We start from the raw sequence: 19,006 nt of genomic DNA, 5'->3' as shown, positions 1-19,006 counted from the left end.
GTTCGCTTATGGGTATTCCAACTTTTCTAGCTAATTAGAGTGTGTACAAAATGAAGCGAGTGTGTGTCTCGTTTCAGGTGTGTATGTGAAGTTCTAGTCCCTGCTGTGGGGCCCCGGGGCTGTTCTATCCTCAGGAATCAGCTCTGGGAGTGTAATCCTGCAGTAGCTTACTCCAGCACAATGCCTGACCTCTTCTGGCAGACAGGACACCCCGACAGCCCAGAGGAGAGGGCCTAATCTTCCCCGCCACGTCAGCGTTCCCCCACCCCACACGGCTCGAGAGAAAGGGCAATCAGGACAGAATCCATCTATTGAGCTTCAAATAGGGTTGAATTTTCCCCTAATAGTGCAGAAAGAAAAGCTTGATTTATCACTTTATTCAGGGTCAGAAATTAGCTCAAGTTCACGGCCAAAAACATTGATAATGTCCCTGAAATTCAATTCAGTGTCAATGAAATACAACGCAGAACCTCTATTTATCATGTTGGAGTGGTGTTTTTTATATATTTGATATTTCTCTTTCTCTTCTCTTTGAGATATAAATAATAGTTGCTGCATTATATTACTTATTGATATTTGTTCAATGTCCAAGTATGCATACGTTGTATAAAGAGTTGATGCTGATTATAAAATATAATATTTAATTAGACATTATATTACATTAATATAATCAGAAATAGTTTTGAATTCAGTTGAAACAATCGTAATAGAATTGATATTGTGATGTAGTGTATATTGGATTGCGACGTGTATCATAAGGTAGTCAGCAATACCATGTATTTAATAGTTCATTGGAGTGTGTTTGGGTCAGTGTGGCTTTGTTATTGTAGTGCGATCTGTAAGTTCGTCACAGGCGATTGTTTCATTACTTTTGTCCTGTGTACGTGTGTATCAGAGCCCGTAATGGTCTCATAGCTCTCGCTTTAGGCAGAACAAGAGCTGTGCGAAGTCACATTAACAAGATGGCTGACCCAACATTACACATTACTTTCTGATACTTGCAGCCATAAACTTCAAGCAGCACTATTGACTGATGGTCCAAAAGGCAAAGCTATAAAGGGTAATTGGCAAAAAAAGGGATACCATATGGTCTAGATCATAGCGGTTGTTAATCCAATCCAAATAGTTATCTTTTCTGCTTGTGTGTGCGTTTGGACAAGTCTGTTAGCGCTGTAGCGTGTGCGATAATACAAGTATTAATGACGAAAGCATCTGCCTCTTAAAGTGCTTTACAAAGAACACAGGTTTCGCACAAATGCGTTCGCCCAAAAAAAACAAAAAACATGTTCGCGCTTCTAAGAGTTTTCTCATCATTTGTGTTCCAGCCTGCGCCTACAAATGAGTTCTGCACAACTTAAAAAAGAAAATGGAAATAGCTGCAGCTATGCTGACATTTTTGCTCAATTACACTAATGAGAGCATTAGGAGCATGTGCATTTGTGGCTCTGCCAGCCAGAACTCTGAAATGGAGCTTTTTCACGCCTGAGAAGGGAGGTTCAGAGAAAGCCGTCTTAACTGCGGAGCGCGCACTGACAGCAAGATGCTCGCTAGGTGTAGCGTTTGGCCATTGCTTTTCTTTCTCTTTATTGCTTTTCTTGACCACATTCTTGTGCCAGAATGTGGCTGGAATTTGGCCATCCTGTGCTTTTCCACCTCTTTAAAAGTGATGGAGTTAGCTTCCGCACATTTGCCTCTGTGGCTTTATCTTTTCTGAACTTCCAAGGGACTGCTAATGACTTTGTTTGTCATGATTTAGACACGTTTGCATGGCCTGTGCCAGCACAATTGGGAGGTGAGCCATGTGCCGGGCTGCTCGATTCACCCCTGCTGCATGCCAGCGAGGTGCCCGACGATATCCGAGCTTCTTGCGCACAAGACCTGCCAGCGCGACACGCGAAACCTGGCACCGGACACGTCTTGCGCCATGGGCCTGGGGCCTAAGCTCTTGATGTTTATGTTCAGTGGGAGTAGCGTGGGATTTGAGCTTGCGCAGGTGTACGGCAAGCCAAGTTTGTGTTCTTACAGAGTTTTGCTGTCTTAAAATGGAAAATAGTTTAAGCATGACCTCTTTCTGGCGTTGCCTATGCATCAAGTGCATCTCTTTCATTTCCCAGAACCCTCTGGGATGCTGGCTTAGATTTACAGCTGTATTAATCTACTCTATGTATCCAGCGCTCTTTTGGCATCAGTGCTGCTCGCATCTAGAAATGAAGCTGCTGCCGCTCGGTGTGCTGTCACCTGAGCTGATTTAGCAGGTGCTAACCTCCATCAGCCAGGAAATGTCAGGCTGGCCTGGCTGCGTTTGTGTGCCGCTTCCTTCAGGGCAATGCATGCTGATTAGAGCATGTGCCTTTCAGAGCGTTCTGAAATATGACCCGCTTCAGAGACGTGGCTCGTGTCAGCGTACCTGTTACTTTGGTGCACTTTCAGTTAATTAGCATGTCACAGGTGAATGTAAACAAAACTAGTATTTGAATGCCTACTACCCTGTTAGTAACATGTTTTGTTTTTTGTGTTTTTTTCTCAAAGGCGGTGGGTTTTGAATGATTTTGACACTTTTATCGACTGGTACTATGAGTTTCCTCTCTGAACTTTTAGAGACGGGTAATGCTGATGCAAAGGATGCACCAGATATGTCTTCCATTGTCCCTCCAGGATTGCCGGAGGAAGCCCATTCTCACTGCTTTAGGCAAAGAGACAAACAAAAACGTCTTAAGCAGACGTTATAGTGTCTGTCGATCATCAGAAGCATAGTTAGTTCGCTCGGCGGCCATCTTGGCAGCACTACAGGGAGCTTTTTTCTCTTTGGCAAATATGCATAAAGCAGAGCTGAGTGGGGAAAGACCAAAATCTCCAAAACTGTTAAGATTAAATAACATCAAATAAACTAAAGTCTTATATTTAGATTTATACGAATTTCACTTGCATCACAAAAAAGCCCTGCAGAACACAGCAAATGCATAACTACTATATTATTTCTATAACCACATTGAGATTTCCACATCTGCATTCTCAGGAAAAAAAAAAAACTTGGCAAAAATTTTACCTTTAGGGGTATAACAACTTGTTTCTGCATGGGGGTTAAACGTATTTACCTATAAAATAGTTGTACCTTAAGGTTACATATTACTACTCTAAAGTAAAGAGCTAATAGACACCTTTTAGGTTAGATAAAGTACAAAGTTGTCCTTTTAAAGGCTTATTCACACTGCATTGACAGACGTCAACCAACGGCAATAGACGCATTCTTTTAGTTTTGTAGGATCAGTATGTTACCCCTGTCGGCATCTGTTGCCATTGGTTCATGCTTGTTCATGTTCAGTTGTTTGTTGGGTCGTGGAATGTACGAAAAGTGACGTACATGCTGTAATCTGGTGATTTACAATCTGTCGGTACAGTGTAAGTTAGCCTTAAGAATGTTCTAGCCCAGTGACAAACTGTTGTACCTCTAAAGGTAGTCTAAAGGTGTGGGGTTTTTTTTTGACAGTGTGAGGTTGTAGGTCATGTAACATTGCCATGTGCAGTATATTACAGTACAGTGTTTCGACTCCTAGTTCACTGATGTTGATTGAATATTGTCCTGACTTTACAAAAGATTTGACTTTTGAATGACAGAAGCATAAAATGAGTTTTGCTGCACTCAGCATGTTGTCCTGATGAACACTTTCTCTGTTGGTCACAGTCTCCATTTTACATTGTTCTGTGTGTTTTTATGGTCCTGTCCATCAGAAACAGTGTATTTACAGAGCCTTGCTGATAAGACTTTACAAAGATGCGAGTACTCCTTGTGTTTCTCAAACAATCTTATTTAGAGTCCGTTTTCATTTTGTTGTCTCTAGCTCTATTTTTCAAAAAGCATTTATGTAGGTCTATAAAAAACCAGAGACTGCCTGCCTGCTCATAAAACCATCTGAGAATTGTATAACTGCTCCCACTGTTTCTTAATATATTTGATTTGAATCCATCACCTTGAATACCGCGTTTGCATTTAAGCAATTATGCACAGTTCAATAGCTTCCTAAATGGTGACAATAAATAAAAAGAAATAAGATTGTAGCTTTTAAAGAACTACAAATCCCATGATGCACCAGACTGGTTAATATGCGTTCAATGCATTCTCATTTTTCAGTTTTTTTTAAAACAGGTCTTTTGCAACAAATATTAACGTAATATGCCAGCGCTATTGATAGCAATCCAAATGGCCCACATTTTTTCCCCATGCCTTTTCTCACTTTCTACCCCCTCTTTCTCTCTTCCTCTTTTCTTTTTGCTGGAAGCCATGTGCTTATGGCACTTTGACATAGTGAATCAGAGGGGGTCTGATAACTGCTGTCTTGGGCATCCACGTTGTTTAATTTTTCCCTTTTGAAGTCGTAGGAGCTGTTTGTCAGACATCGAAAAAAAAGTGCAAAGTGCACCAAATGGAGTCGTTTTGCTGCAGTGCTTGCGCTCGACCCAGCATCCTGCAATCTGAAGCACATGCCCTCTGGGTTGTGTTTTAAACATGTTGAGGATGGAGGGACACACAGTTCCTCCTCGCACTGCTGCCATTTGCGTGAAGTTAAAATGGAAAAGGCTGGAACAGCTACCTCCCAAAACCCATATGCCACCAGAGGCATGTGAAATGGCACAGAAGAGATGCAAATGTGCCATGGAGAGGGGCCTATAAACCTCAGATAGATCTCTACTTTAAACACTCACCAAGGGATGTGCTAGTGTGTGCATGCTGACAGTTTTACTACCTGCTTTGTCTATGGAGAACCCTTGTTCTGTGTTTTTGGTCTTCAGGCGCGTATACTGATTTTATGACTATCTTTATGCGATGTGAGTATTGTTTGTCCAAAGAGTTACTTGATTTGCGACTGTTTGAAGATATAGAGCATCTACACCTTTGTGTTTCCTCCATTTTAAGTGCCTAGGTCGCTTCAGTATGCCAGCACAGAGGTTAACAAATGGTGAGACAGAATCTGTGCATCGGCCATTAACCACAGACAGTGGCATCTGAATTAATGACGGGTGACTTGGTACCCCAGCACTGCTCTTTCCTGTGTTTACTTCATGGGTAATTGGACCCTTTTTTCCCCCTTTATGGACGAGGATACGGCTAGAACACAAAACCTTACAAAACGGTGATTAACTGTGCGGTCTTTCATTTAGGGGCCCTCGGTGGCCGTCATAAAGCCTCTACTTTTATTTTCGGCCAGAACTGAGGCCCAGACAGAAGTGCAGCCAGTTAACATCTGTTCAGGAGCACTCCTGGGACTGCCAACGAGAAGGTCAGACAATGACAAACGCTCTGTTAGGTTTTGTAAAAGGGCTGTTTGGCAAATAATGTAAGAAATATACAAATATTCTCATATAAACCACAGCAGACTAAGTAGTTAGCATTTGCGAGGCAGATTATAAATACACACGGATTGTCAGAAATTACAAGTAGTGCCAGTTATGTTCCTGTAGCTCAACTAGGAGGATGTTGGCAATACCAAGGTCATGAGTTTGATTCCCAGGAAATGCATATTTAGATACATTTATCTGAAATGGAACTATGTATTTTAATCAAAATTATAAAGAAAATGGATTATATATTATCTATTGACAAGGCATTTGGTATTTTGGAGCTGATTCAAAGATGAACTGTCACTACTGTTCACTATAAATACTTTGGCTCGGATAGGGTTGGGAATTGTGAACTTGTTCCATTTCATAAACAACAACATTGCAATTGAATCTACGACCATGTGATTCTCGAACTGACTCTTGTGAACCAATTATTTTTAGTGAATCAGTACCATTTAGCATGATCAGAGTAGTCCAGCCAAACTAATGACTCAAAGCTTCAAATGTACTGTTATTATGTTGTACTTAAGGCTTGCAAGATTTTAAAAAATTAATTAAAGAAATCATTTTTTTCTTTTTTTTACATATATAATCTATAGTTATTGAATTACATAACTATTGGATTGGATTGCAGCATCTAAAAATAATTGAATTGATCAGTGTATTATTAAATAAATAAAAAATTCTGTATTTTATTTCTAGTGTCTTTTGTTAAAAGCACAAAATAATTGTTGATGGACCTGGAATCATTAAGAATAATTAGAACCAAAATTTAGTTCTTTACAATTCCCATTTTTAGCCAAGTAGAGCTTGGTTGTAGAAACAAAATGGCCTGATATCAGCCATTTGAGCAGCCTAGGCAGTATAGCAGTCTATCACTTTTAATTACCCTAATAAATAAAACGCATCTTTTATGTGTGGGGGACAGAAATCAACTGTTAATGACCCCTTTAAGCACAAGAAATTAAGACATACAGCAGATATTCTCACCATCAACAGCACCATAATAAAGTCATACCCTCCCTGCATGGTATGAGCCAGGTTTCTGACCTCATTTCAGGGTTGTCCATCACTGGCCCCACTATCTACATTCCATCTGTAGTTTATTAATGCCCCTACCCACTTTTTACACCTCCACTGGTACAGCCCAGTCATTACAGCCGTAACCTTCCTCTCTTCGGCTGTAGCTGGCAGTCGTGCCTCATGTTTTCACTCTTCTCTTTCATACTGCTGCACAATTGCTCTTTCTAGTCCTATGCTGTTAAATCTCAATCTTTTTTGATTCAAATGCCTGTTTTTATATGCAATATTTAGCCAAAATGTGTTGCCTTGTAATTGAAATGTTGAAAATGCTTGTGCCGACCTAAACCCCCCACTTCTGGGGTGTCATTTCTTAATAGCATCTCCTCTATTATTCCCTCTTGTGTTTGAACAGATATATTATTGTAAATGTCTGCCTCGTGAGCCACACCGCAGCCTAGTTTGGTGAATGCGGGTCACTTTCTCTCACTAGTGGGCTGAAGAGCATGAAGGGTTCTCAAACCCTTCGGCAGAATGCGCCCTCTTCCTTTATTCTCTTTCTCTGCTCTTATATGCTACTTGCACAAGGATCCACTTCAGTCCCGTACAATACTCCATTAAAACCAGGCTGGCAATTATAGCTCTGACTTTCGGCTGCATAAGCGGCAGCTCACTGGCTATAATTGCAGTTTTAAAGTTATTGCGGCAACAGCGGCTTTGTTTGTGAAGACACCAGAACAAGGGTTATAAGCTGTGAAATAAATTCTGATATGATGCTCTACCTGAATATATATATATAAAAAACGAAGGCAGGTAGTGACTGATCTTTCTTTTTTCTTTTGTTTAACTTTTTATACCCTTGATAAATTTGCAGATGTTTTAGTGGTCCGGTTTTATAGGACTCGATTAATAGCGCGATTTTGGGGCCGGCTCAACTGTTTGGTCAAATGATGGAAAGCAAGACTGTTTGGGAGACTTGTAAAATAATGATTGATTCCATTTCATGCCCTAAGTGGAGCTGAAATTACACTTCAGCTTTTAAGTTCTGTTTACGTAGAAATCTGTGGTTATTGTTTCTGTGTTTTTGCGTTTATTCGCTGTGAAAGTGGAGACACAGGTGTTATTTTAATGTGGCATCAGTTCAAGTTTAAACGAATACTAGATTTATGTTGAGATAGCTATATAGTTATTTTACCTATCCGTACACTTACCAACAATTTTCCCAAACTACCACTAAATCGAGGCCTGTGGTGTAAACGTATCCTACACCCCTTTGACAAACAGTCAAAATTACTCAAAGACACTGAATACAGAAATACTGCTCCCATTGACTTTCTTTTTTTAAAGCGCAGATACAAACAGTGTGAGGCCGGTCTTAACTGGGGCGCTGCACAGCCTAAAGCAGCAATCTTTTTTGTTGTGTGTGTGTGTGTGTGTGTGCTTACATGTTTTTTCTAGGTGTACAGTGAGTACTGAGTCTCACTCTGAAAAGATGTACCAACTTTTTGAAGGGTGTGTATCTATGTGAGCTGGATCAATTATCATGTAATCAGCTTTAATCTCCCAGACAGCCTGCATGCACTCAGCCAATATACCCTGCAATGCAAACATATATTATATTTTATTACCCTCTAATATGCCATCAATTTGTGTCCTAATTTTTTTTATATCATTCATTATTTCTTAGTCTTTGCATTTCAATTAGCCAAGATAGAAAGCAGTTGCTGACATTCAAACAAGCCTTGCCATACAAGAGAGAGGTACGCAATGAGCCTGTGCAATATGTCATGATGCACCTCTTTTGAGCATACAAAAGCTGCTTGACTTATGACGCCTCACTGCCCATTTGTGTGATGTCAATGTCTAATGCATTGGCTCATAAACGTGTAGGAAATCAGTAGTGATACAATAAAAAAAAAAAAAAATTGGGTTAAAAATAAATGGATGCTTCCCTCACAATATTTTTTCAAATTAATGAATCAACCGTTTTTTTGACCAGACCACTCTAAAGTGCTATAAGCAAAGACAGGCTAGGTTTTTTTTTTGGTTTTTTTTGTGTGTGCAGACCTCAGTCTCGTTTAATGTCTTTTGAACCACCTGCAGTCAGAAATTGTCCAAATAACAACGTGCATCAACTTCACAATAATGTTTTCCTGACACTAATGGCAGAACTTGGGTAATACCTTAAGGCAGTGAATTTTTATTTATTTTATTTTTAACCAGCCATCTCTTGTGACATAAAATAGCAGTTCACCAATAAATTATATAAGCTCAGTTAAGCCACTGCAGTGCTGGAAAGCATACAAAGGAAAAAGAAAAAGAAAGAAAGGCAGCCTCTGCCCAGCCTTTTAGACTTGAGCGGCACCCAGCACTCTGAGGGTTAAAGCAGAACTGCAGTGAGCCCTACTGCAGTGTCTAAAGCATTTGGCTGATCGTAACAGTACATCAAGAGAGGGGGAAAAAAATCTAAATGGTTCTCTTTTTTTTCTTCTTCCAAAAATCCTTTTATTGCATTTGTAACATTTGGCACAGTACAAATTCATGGTGCTTTTACAAGATAAACCTGCAAAGATCAACATTGACCTTTTTCTTTTCTGTTTTTTAAAGAAAGACTTCTCAGTATAAATGTTTTTTTTGTTGTTGTATTTTTCACTGCATTCTCTGTAGTATTTAGAAATCACACAGAATGCCCTTTTTAAACAAGACTACCCTCATTTCTTAAATTCAGTACAGCATCTTAAAACAACTCATTTTTTAAATAGGAGTTATAAGTTAGAAAATAGTTTCAATTTCTTATTTTTAATATAATCTGCTTTTCTATTACCAGCCCATGGTAGTTTCAGTTTTTCCATATATATTTATTTATAAGCATGTACAACAAGAATCAGTCTTTAGGAATTGCACTCTGTACAAAAAAAGTAATTCCTGTCTTTTTTCTCTTTTGTGCATTCTATTGCATGTTTTTATGCTGGGGTGAGGGTGGGCTTATAAGGGAGAGAGAGAGGGTCATTTTGACTGAGGTTCTGATTTGTTGGGGGCAGATTATATCTGAGTCTCTTGTACTTTCTCCTTGGTGTGAGTTTTTATGACAAGGGCCTCAGGAATAGCAGTGGGCAAGGTTCGAGGCAGAGAATTTCCAATGCTGTTACTTTCTGTCCATTTGGCACCATGGCCTGGTGGCTTGTAAGTGTTGTATTTGGGCTTCAGGGTGCTGTAGTCGATCTTATGTGGGTTGTAGTCCACCTTGTGAGGACTGTAATCCATTTTGGACTTGTGGGGGCTGTAGTCACAACTGACATATTCCGCTTTGAGGGGGCTGTACTCTGCCTTGAAAGCACTGTAGTCAGGTTTGAAAAGGCTACAGTCTGTCTTGAAGGGGCTGTAATCGGATTTGAGTTTGGGCATACTATAGTCAGTTTTCGATTTCGGAACACCATACTCTGGTTTGAACGGACTGAAGTCTGGTTTAGGAGTATGAGATTTGTAGTCAGGTTTGTGAGTACTATATCCAGATTTGTAGGGACTCTGCTCAGGTTTTTTGTGTATGTGGTAATCCGGCAATGACTTGTGTGAATAGTCCGTCACTTTATGAGAGCTGTATTCCAGAGTAGGTTGGTACATATAGTCTGTTTTAGGTTTGTAGGTGTTGTAGTCTGACTTGTGTTTGTGGATGCTGAAATCTTGCCTGGGCTTATGGGTACTGTATTCTAGTTTTGGTTTGTAGCTGAAGTCAGATTTGTGGGTGTTGTAGTCCAGTTTGTAAATACTGTTATGATCCCTTATCTCTGGGAGAGTCAGTGCCCCCTCCCCTGCTATATTGGCAGCAGATGCTGGTGGTGGCAATTCTTCCTCTACCGGAATAATTTCCACAGTTCTGGCTGCAGTCACCGTGCTCCTCTGCTGATGCCGCTTTCGTAGTTTATAAAATACAATTAGCATGATTGCTGCTAGCAAGGTAACTGCCACAAAACAACCTATAATGATCTTTGTTGTCTTCATCACCTCATCCAGACTGGTACTGGCTGGGTTGGGCGGCTTTCCTGTTGTCACTTTTGAGCCAGGTACAACAGATGGGCGACTTGGGGGAGTGTCAGTGCTCTGGAGCAGGACTGTAGGCGTTGAGATAAAAACCGGCTGAAAGACGGATGGCGAGGCCGTGGTAGTGGTGCTGGCGCTTGCTGTGGTTGTGGTGGTTTTAGGCTTGGGCATTTCAGATGTGGGGTTCAGTACCTCCACTGTGACTGTGGTGAAGTAACTGAGGTTAGATGTGTTGAGTTCAGCCGCACTTACATTTAAATAGGCTGAAGCGTTGGAATTTCCGGCCGCATTGGACACCATGCAGGTATACATACCCGTGTCACCTGCTAGCACATTTGAAAAGTTAAGAGTCCCATCATTTAACACGGTTATCCGTGGGTGGCTTGATGCATGAGTTAGAACAGTCCCGTTTGGTAGGAGCCATCGCACGGCAGACATTGCCGCTGTTCGACATCGCAATTCTGCCACACGTTCAGCAGAAATATTCAGATCTCTCGGGGCATCAGCAATGAAAGGGGCCGAGCACTGCATTGCCCCAGTGTCACCCCTGTCCAGCTCAACCAACTGGCGGCCTCTCATGTGTGCAGGGGAGTGACAACGCCCACAGCATGTCGAGTTGGTAGGGATATACTCGCGTAGCCAACGTGCTAGCCAGAGTGAGTCACAGCCGCAGTTCCAGGGGTTATGGTGGAGGTGAAGTTCCACCAGGTACTTCAGTGGGGTAAAGAGAGCATGGGGCAGTGAGCTTAGATTGTTATGGGCCAAATTCAGTTCCACCAATGAGGCCAGGTCATCAAATGCGTTTCGCTCAATTAGCCCTATTTGAGAGTTCATGATCCATAACTTTTTGAGTGATGACAGTCCTCTAAATGAACCTGGTTTGATCTCAGGAAAGAGGTTCTCTGAGATTTCCAGCTCCTCCAGCCCAACCAGAGGCGTCAGGTTGGGCATCTCTCCTCGAATGTTGCACATCCCCAGGTTGAGGTACTTGAGGTTGACTAGTCCCTCAAAGGCCCCATCTGAGATGTACTCCAGTTTCCTCAGTTCACCCAGATCCAATCTCATTAGAGATGGCACTCTGTTAAATGCGTACGATGGGATGCTTTCAATGGGGTTATTCCTCAGCCACAGCTCTCGCAGCTTGGACAGATACTCAAATGCCCCACTTGGCACCACTGTCAGCCTGTTATCAAATAGTTCCAGTGTATTGAGATTAGTCAGCCCACTGAAGGCTCCCACTTCAATCTGTCTAATGGCGTTGCGACCCAGCTGCAATACCTCCAGGTGATGGAGGTTGCGGAAAGAGTCGGCCTGCACAGCCTCGATGGCGTTCTCCATCAGGTTTAGGTGCCGGGTGTTACTGGGTATTCCTGGTGGCACACGAGAGAGCCCACGCCTGGTGCACACCACCTTGCTGAGCTGGTTGTTGCAGGAGCAATCAGTCGGGCAGCCCTGGGGCCCTGCCGCGGCCGCCACCTCCACGCACACTTGAACCATGAGGAACAGGACACAGAGCAGGGCGGCTTTCCTGGCTCGACGCACAGCTACCCGCCCCAGGAGACTCATGATGTGGCACATTCATAATTCAGCATCGTCTGGGGGGGCGTGGGGTGATGATGGAGGTTGGGGAGAAGGGGGTAGTAAGTGGGGGGAAGGGGAGGGGTTCACCTCTGACTAATGAAGCCCTACCCTGGGTTAAACAAAACTCTAGATTGTTTTTCCATTTACTGAACTGGAGGCTAAACGTTCAGTGACAAGTACTCGAGAAAAGAGGGAGAAGTGAAAAGCCAAGGTATAATGAATTAAATAAAACAGGGGACTATATTTTATGTATAAAAATGGTTTGAAAGGCTCAACACCTACCTCAAAGGTTTTATACGTCCAATTTTTGCAATCACAAAATAGATTTTTTCCTCATTCTTATATTCCCAGGATAAGCAAAGCCTTCTCTTTTTTCATTTGTCAGAAAACAAGAGATGAATGCCAAAATGGCCCCTAATAAATCCACAGAGGAGCATCCGAGAAGATGTGTAGTGGCTCTGCAGGGCCTCAGAGCTTTAGGCAAGAGTACCAATCCAGTTTGGCTCCTATAGAAGCGTTCACTCTTGCACTATCCACAGATGCTTGTCCTTGGATACCTCCGTTTGACGCTGCTACTAAATGCCTGTGTCTCCATAGAGGACCGCTCACACATGCTAAACCAGTGTAGGGGGAGGAAAAAAAGGGAGGGGTAGTTAGAGGGGGGAAAGAGAGAGGAATAAGAATGAGAAATCCAGTCTTTTCAAATGTTTGTCTATGCTTTTGTTTAAAGAATAATAAAAGTGCCCCTCTAATGTTCCCACTCACTTTACTTTGTCCGTCTCCCTTTCTCTCAGTATGTTTTGTCCGCTCGATTTGTCAGCACCATGTCCAGCTGAAAAGATAGTGACACTGCGGTCATTAGCGCATTTCTTTCCTTAAGTAGCTCCGGGTTCGATCTTCATACACGCGCTATCACACAGCGAAGGCTTTAGGGTTCTTTCTACACACTTCCCAATTATCCTTATAATTTTCTGTAAGAAGTTGATGATGAGAGTCCAGGGAAGGTGTAAAGGGAGGCATCAGTGCAGAGACAGCTCCGTAAGAAGGCTCGCTCACTGGAGAGAGATCGCTCTCTCTCTGCCTCGTTCTCCTTCGCTCTCTCCTGCTTTCGAGCGTGCTCTCTCTCTCCCTGGAATGAGAGAAAAAGGAGTGTGTTTCTCCCCCCTCTCTGTGACGTTGTGTTGATCAGAGAAGTATCCGTATAGCGCTGCAGTACTCTGAGCTCAGTGCAGAGTTGAAGCTCTCAGCTTTGTCAGCGGCACAGCTGTCCGGCTCAAGCTGGTGGACGAGCGCTGAGGCAAGGGAAAAGTGGCTCCCCATACCAACATCTTTCCTTGCTCCCTCCTTTCTTTCCTTTTTATTTTTAACCTCGCCGGCACCGGGTTAGTCCTTCCTGCTGCTGTGCACCGATGTTTTTCGCTGTGTTCTGTGGTGCAGTAGCAGTCACCCAGGACGCAGGCTTACTTGCCTGCTCTTCTTTTTGTCCTTCAATGAAAACGTGAATGTACTGCTGACGCATCACACTCCAAGCAGTGCATTGGTTTGATGCATTGGTTTTAGTACGTTAGCTCATCCGTATCCGCCCCCCTCTCTCTCTCTCTCTCTCGCTCTCTCGCTCTCTCGCTCTCTCTCTCTCTCTCGCTCTCTCTCGCTCTCTCGCTCTCTCGCTCTCTCTCTCTTTCTCTCTCTTTCTCTCTCTCTCTCTCTCTCTCTCTCTCTCTCTCTCTCTCTCTCTCTCTCTCTCTCTCTCTCTCTCTCTCTCTCTCTCTCATCTTTCCTCTCCCTCCCTCTCTCCCCCATATTTGTCCCTCTCTCCCCGTCTTTTTCCCTCTCTCTTCAAGGTTCCCGTATTTTGTAGATCTGTTTAGAGTTGTCTGCAGTCTGGCAATGAACTGCTGTGATTTGGAGACGGTTACTTCTTTCCACAAATAAACAGTCCAATTGATGAATGATTTTAGTCTGTCCTCCACACTCCCTGCTGGGACTCTCTTAACCCTCTGGGGACCAAGCTGTTTTTGGGGCCCTTGAGATGTTCTGACATGCTCTGACATTTGTGCTTTTTTCAGTTATTTATAAACATGTTAATGGCAAAGGTGTAAATTCACTCTATATAGCACAAACAGGCCTACCATAATATGCGAGCAACATGTATGTAGATGTTTGTATTTTTAAGAGAATAATGTTTATGCGTGGTTATTTAAAAAAATAAAAATGAAAGTTGCTGAAATAAGACCACAAAACTCATACAAAATATGTGCCCACAAGACTTTTGACTAATGGATGTTGTCCCTTTCAGTTCTAGCTTCAAAATTATGTGAAAATAGTCTTGCTTTATCGTTCACAAAAAAAAATACATTGATTTAAATGGTGTAAAACAGGTTTTGCTTGGAAAGCCAATATGCGAGGGGGAGGAGTAGTTTACACCTTAGTCCCACCCACTCTGCATAATGACTCTGCATAATTAGCCATTCATTCAGGTGTGACACTGACTGAGCCACAATGCAAAGACAAAATATATATTTTGAAGAAGACTTATATTGACCATTTAAGATTTTGCTTACATCTATCTTGTAAATATGTTTTGCTATTTTATTAAAAAGGTTACAATTACAACAATAATTACAATTTCAGCAATATTTCTGCAAAAAAGTACTCTTTCTTTGTAAAAAAAAAAAAAAAAAGATTATAGGCCTACATTTTATCATATGTATTCATTAGTTTGAATATAGCCAACATTGGAACATCTTAGTCTATGACTTTATTTTTGACAAAATAGTATTTTATATATATTCAGAAAAGCTTATTTGATGTGACAGTATATTCTACAGTAAAAACTGTACCCAAATCTAGTCAACAAAATGTTGTCTTTCATACTTCGCCTGACTGTAACGCAGTAACTGTAACTGTAAAAGCAGTTTATTCTTTCACACACAGACGCGCGATTCATATTTAGGCTAAACACTCTTTACAAATAGACGCGCGATTCATATTATAGAAACGCGATTCATCTTTTTGTTTACATAAGCCTACAACGTTATTCCATAACGTTATTCCACATTAACACTTGAGAAAGGATAACTTAGCCTACCTCACTCCTCAGCGGGATCTGCTCCTCATATCAGCACGGAAAATTTTCTCCATAAGGTAGGCTATATTATGCCTCTTTGTTTACAGCTGATGTGGGGGCGTTTCACAGACTGAAATGGTTCTCAGAATTTGCGTTTGAATAGCACGCGCTCTCCGGGGAGTGGTCACATTACTTTTGAATGGCTCCTAATGAGCTCGACTGGAGTCGCTCTCTTTTTATACAGATTACAGAAGCTGATAATATTTGTTTTTTATATAAATTACTTCATTTAAAAGCTGCGATCTCAAGCTTTATGCCCGTGGGTCTGTTTGCCTGTTTGACTGAATTTTCGCGGAGTTATAGATAATTTTCGAACGCGTTTCAAATGGGAGTTTACTGACAGAGAGAAGGCAGTAATAGCATCATGTTAGTTTTTCTTTATTTGTCAAAAAGCAAAACACTTTATTTGTATTGTGAGTATACAGAAAAAAAATAGAAACTGAACAGGATCGATTGATGTATTACACGAAAATGAAAGATCAAAATTAACAGAGCATTTTGTGTTTATTTTTCATTGCTAAAAAAAAAAACGAGCAAAACGCGCGGGCGCGTTTTTGGTCCCCAGAGGGTTAATGCCTTTCAAACCTCAACATATTCCCCCCTCACCCCCGTCTGTCTTCTCTTGAGTTGATGCGGTGAGGTGGAGTGATTTGTGTGGTCTGATCCTACACTTGGTCAGTGAGACTTCTCTGATGACTGAACCTTGTGGGAGCGAGTGTCGCTACTGGTCGACCGGTGTTCTTAGTCCACAGGAAATCATGGGAGGGGTGCTGGACAGCTCAGCATGTGTGCTGCCAAAGGCTATTGCTCTCTTCAGATGGATTAAGCCTCCTCTAGATGCTGTAGAGGGAGTCTCTGTACTGTGCAAAGCTGGGCCTGTGTTGAGGACACATTCTCACTTTCTCCCTCTCTCTTTTATCCTCCCTTCCAAGATTAAAATATCTCCTCTGTCATGCAGTGGGAGCTAAGATGGTCCCCTCACGAAGAGAATATTGGCTTACCATTTTAAACCATTTCCTCTATGGAGAGAGCTGTTAAGCAGTTCTTTTTTTAGCCAATCATTCTTTCATACCTTTGGCATGTTGGCTTTTGGTCAGTTAGCCAGCAGGTGAAAGGTACTTTAAAGAGGTGCTTTCAGGAAGGTTTCATCTCACGCTTGTAACAGCAGATGTCATAGAATTGAACAGCAGTGTTAAACAGCACAGCACCCCGGGCAACCGATGGCTGGCATTTTGACACACCACTGTGTATGTGTGACAGTGAGACTGTTTGTGAATGTCTTTGTGAATGACACCCATAGCTTGTGGTAATGCCTGAATATGAAGTAGGACACATTAAGGGATTGGTGACCCGGTTGCATAAAGTGAAAAGTGTCTGGGGACATTATTCAAATGTGTACACACGTGACCCACATGCTAACCCTCTTGTGAATTATGACCAATGTGTGTAATGTATATTTGTTTGTGTCTGTGAACTACACACCTCTGAGTGTGAGACTGGGTGGCCGTTGGCAGGCCTCCACCATCATTTGGGCCATTCCACTCTCTCTCTCTGTGACGTTGACCCAGAACACCATTCGTGTAGTGGGGACGCCCAACCCCCAACCCCTCAAACTCCAGGCCTTCTGGAATGATCTTATGCAGGCGGAGAGGGCCCAGCTTGCCAGCTCAACCTGCCCTAGGCTGAGGGACGCAGGGAGAGGTCTGCTCGGTATCAGCACCAGCGACCCAGTTTGACGGGTTGGGTCTTGTCAGTAAGTGGGCGAGTAAGGGCATGATGGCAGCCTCAGGGTTTGCCAGTCTATCTGGGATATAGGGTCTGCTGCATGTAGGTCAGCCTGCTTCCCTCGTCCAATTCGCTGGAGAGGACCAATACCATCCCAGCGATATTTGCGCTTACTGTACTATGAGAGCAGTGCATATAGTCTTTCAAAGCATGTGTATAGAAGTTGGGAAAAGGTTTTACATAGTTTATTGAATAGTTTATTGAAAAATCATCTACATTTAACCCACAATTTGAAAATAAGTTGCACAGAAAAGTATGAACTGTTTTCATTGTTTGATTTCATTGTTTGAAGTGCCCAAAAGACACTTTTGTTGTTGTTATTATTACTATTATAATATTATAAGTATTATTAAACTATATATAAAATTAAAAAAAGAAAGAAAAAGTTTTCTTTTTAATCTTTACTCTTCAAGTTCAGGCCTAATTGACTCAAAACTCTGGTATAATGGAACATTCATTTTCTAATCCAGGATACACATTGTTCGGCCCTACATTCAGAATTACCACGTTTTGGAATTGAAAAGTTGTTGCAAATATATTTTGATTCTGACTTTGAAACTTGTAACACATTCTTTTTGTTTCCACACCTGCCCCTTTTTTCCAGTATATTAAATGAATGCTGTGTCCACAGGGCATTGAGGAAGCTGACATAGGAACTATATGAGGCTGACACTCTGAAACTTGCACTTCCATCACGGTTTTCCATTCCACTGCGCTACTTTATTTTTCAATGTACTGTATGACTGTTGCACTCAAGTCTCGCGTCTTTTGCAGCGTCTCGTGCATAACACGACTTTCTAAAAACGGAGCACTCAAGTTAAAATAAGTTCAACTTTTAAAAGACTCGTCTCGAGACCATGCACTTTTTCAAAGTAAAATTGCTTTCTGTGTGAACCAGCCCTAAGAAGCAGAAATTGCCAAATAAGTATTTCGATCATGTCTAGACCTTATAGATGCAAATATAGCTGTACCTTAATTCCAAGTAAGATAACATCTCATGTGAAACTAAACAAAAATATCACACATTTACGCAGAAAACGTAAACAACAAATAGAATGTCTAGCCCACAAATAGTTGTACATTTGTCAGAGTAGAAGTAAACTAAATGTCTGGTCTGAATAGATTATGAGGATAAGTATATGATATTAAAAGATGCAGTAGACAGAAAGCATTAATGGATCAATACAAGAATAATGTTTGAAAGGATTTACCATAAAAGAATAATCATAATAATCATACACATATTTTTTTCTTTTTCTTATACGCCACGTTTAGCAAGATTTCATCTTTAATATGAATGAGTATGAATTTTTACTTTTAAGTTGCATTTGTTCTTTGTCATTTGTTTTAAGTTGAGATTTGCACAAGAGTTAACTGTAAACTGCAAACATTAAACTTTGCTGAAATTAAATGTCTTAACTGGAAGTGTTTTGTTAACTTGGCTAAACTATTATTACTAAAACCAACACTGAAACTAAATATATAAGAAACTAAATATATAAAAAAACAAAATAGAAATGTAAAAAAAAAATAATAATAAACTAAAACTAACAAAACCATTAATGAAACTAACTAAAACTAAACAAACTTATAGGAATTAAACTAGTTTAGAATTTAAACTATTTTATAAAAAAGCAAACCTATAATAGCCTTGCAGCCCATACCAGTTGAACAAACTTCAAGCTTTTTTCAATATTTGAAGCCTAGGACAGGTGGAAACTGTAATTTCGTCTAACACTTTTGACCTTGAGTGGGGTATGGTGACCAGAGACTTTCATTTTCATTTCAATTTCTAGGAATTCATTCTAGAAGAGATTAGTCATCACACTAACATGGGCTCTCTGTCCACTATCATTCACATCATATTGTCCAACTGTGAACAGCTGTTAGAAAACACATGCAACAAGATTGAGTTTTATCTATCATTTCACTTTGCTATCATCATGACTTTCCACATTTCATCCTCTCTCTCATCACTTTCTATCCGTTAGTTTTTTTTTTAGTTTTTTTTTCAGTTTTTTTTTCTATGGTCTCTTTCCTTCTCACAATCCCCTTACTCTGTTTTAACCATCTGTAATATAATATTTGTGGGCCAGTGGATGTTTAATGATATTTGCC

The 19,006-nt window shown here is 41.1% G+C and overlaps 2 protein-coding genes and 1 long non-coding RNA gene across 3 annotated transcripts in view; 1 reads left to right on the top strand and 2 right to left on the bottom strand.

Moving 5' to 3' along the window:
* The window catches only part of LOC309497602, a 173,546-nt gene extending 155,546 nt beyond the window's left edge, over positions 1 to 18,000 (bottom strand). Inside the window, exon 1 of the long non-coding RNA XR_014205626.1 lies at positions 17,934 to 18,000. This is a non-coding gene — a long non-coding RNA (uncharacterized lncRNA). The remainder of the gene's footprint in view (positions 1 to 17,933) is intronic.
* snd1 (staphylococcal nuclease and tudor domain containing 1) overlaps positions 1 to 19,006 on the top strand; it is a 176,705-nt gene that overhangs the window by 74,169 nt on the left and 83,530 nt on the right. The window lies entirely within an intron of this gene.
* Positions 7 to 13,963, bottom strand: lrrc4.1 (leucine rich repeat containing 4.1). Its single transcript, XM_082167813.1, has 2 exons — positions 12,742 to 13,963; positions 7 to 12,590 (listed from the first exon to the last, which is right to left on the bottom strand). Exon 2 carries the CDS (start codon positions 11,971 to 11,973, stop codon positions 9,400 to 9,402), a length of 2,574 nt encoding a protein of 857 aa, XP_082023939.1. The 5' UTR covers positions 11,974 to 12,590; positions 12,742 to 13,963; the 3' UTR covers positions 7 to 9,399.

The sequence above is a fragment of the Leuciscus leuciscus genome (assembly GCF_965113295.1).
Source record: "Leuciscus leuciscus genome assembly, chromosome: 4".
NCBI classification, from domain to species: Eukaryota; Metazoa; Chordata; class Actinopteri; order Cypriniformes; family Leuciscidae; genus Leuciscus; species Leuciscus leuciscus.
The sequence above is the reverse complement of the archived record's forward strand: the minus strand, read 5'-3'. Positions and strand labels throughout refer to the sequence as shown.

Coding starts and splice junctions, on each gene's coding strand:
- lrrc4.1 (XM_082167813.1), bottom strand. CDS start 11,973: ATGTGCCACATCATGAGTCTCCTGGGGCGGGTAGCTGTGCGTCGAGCC.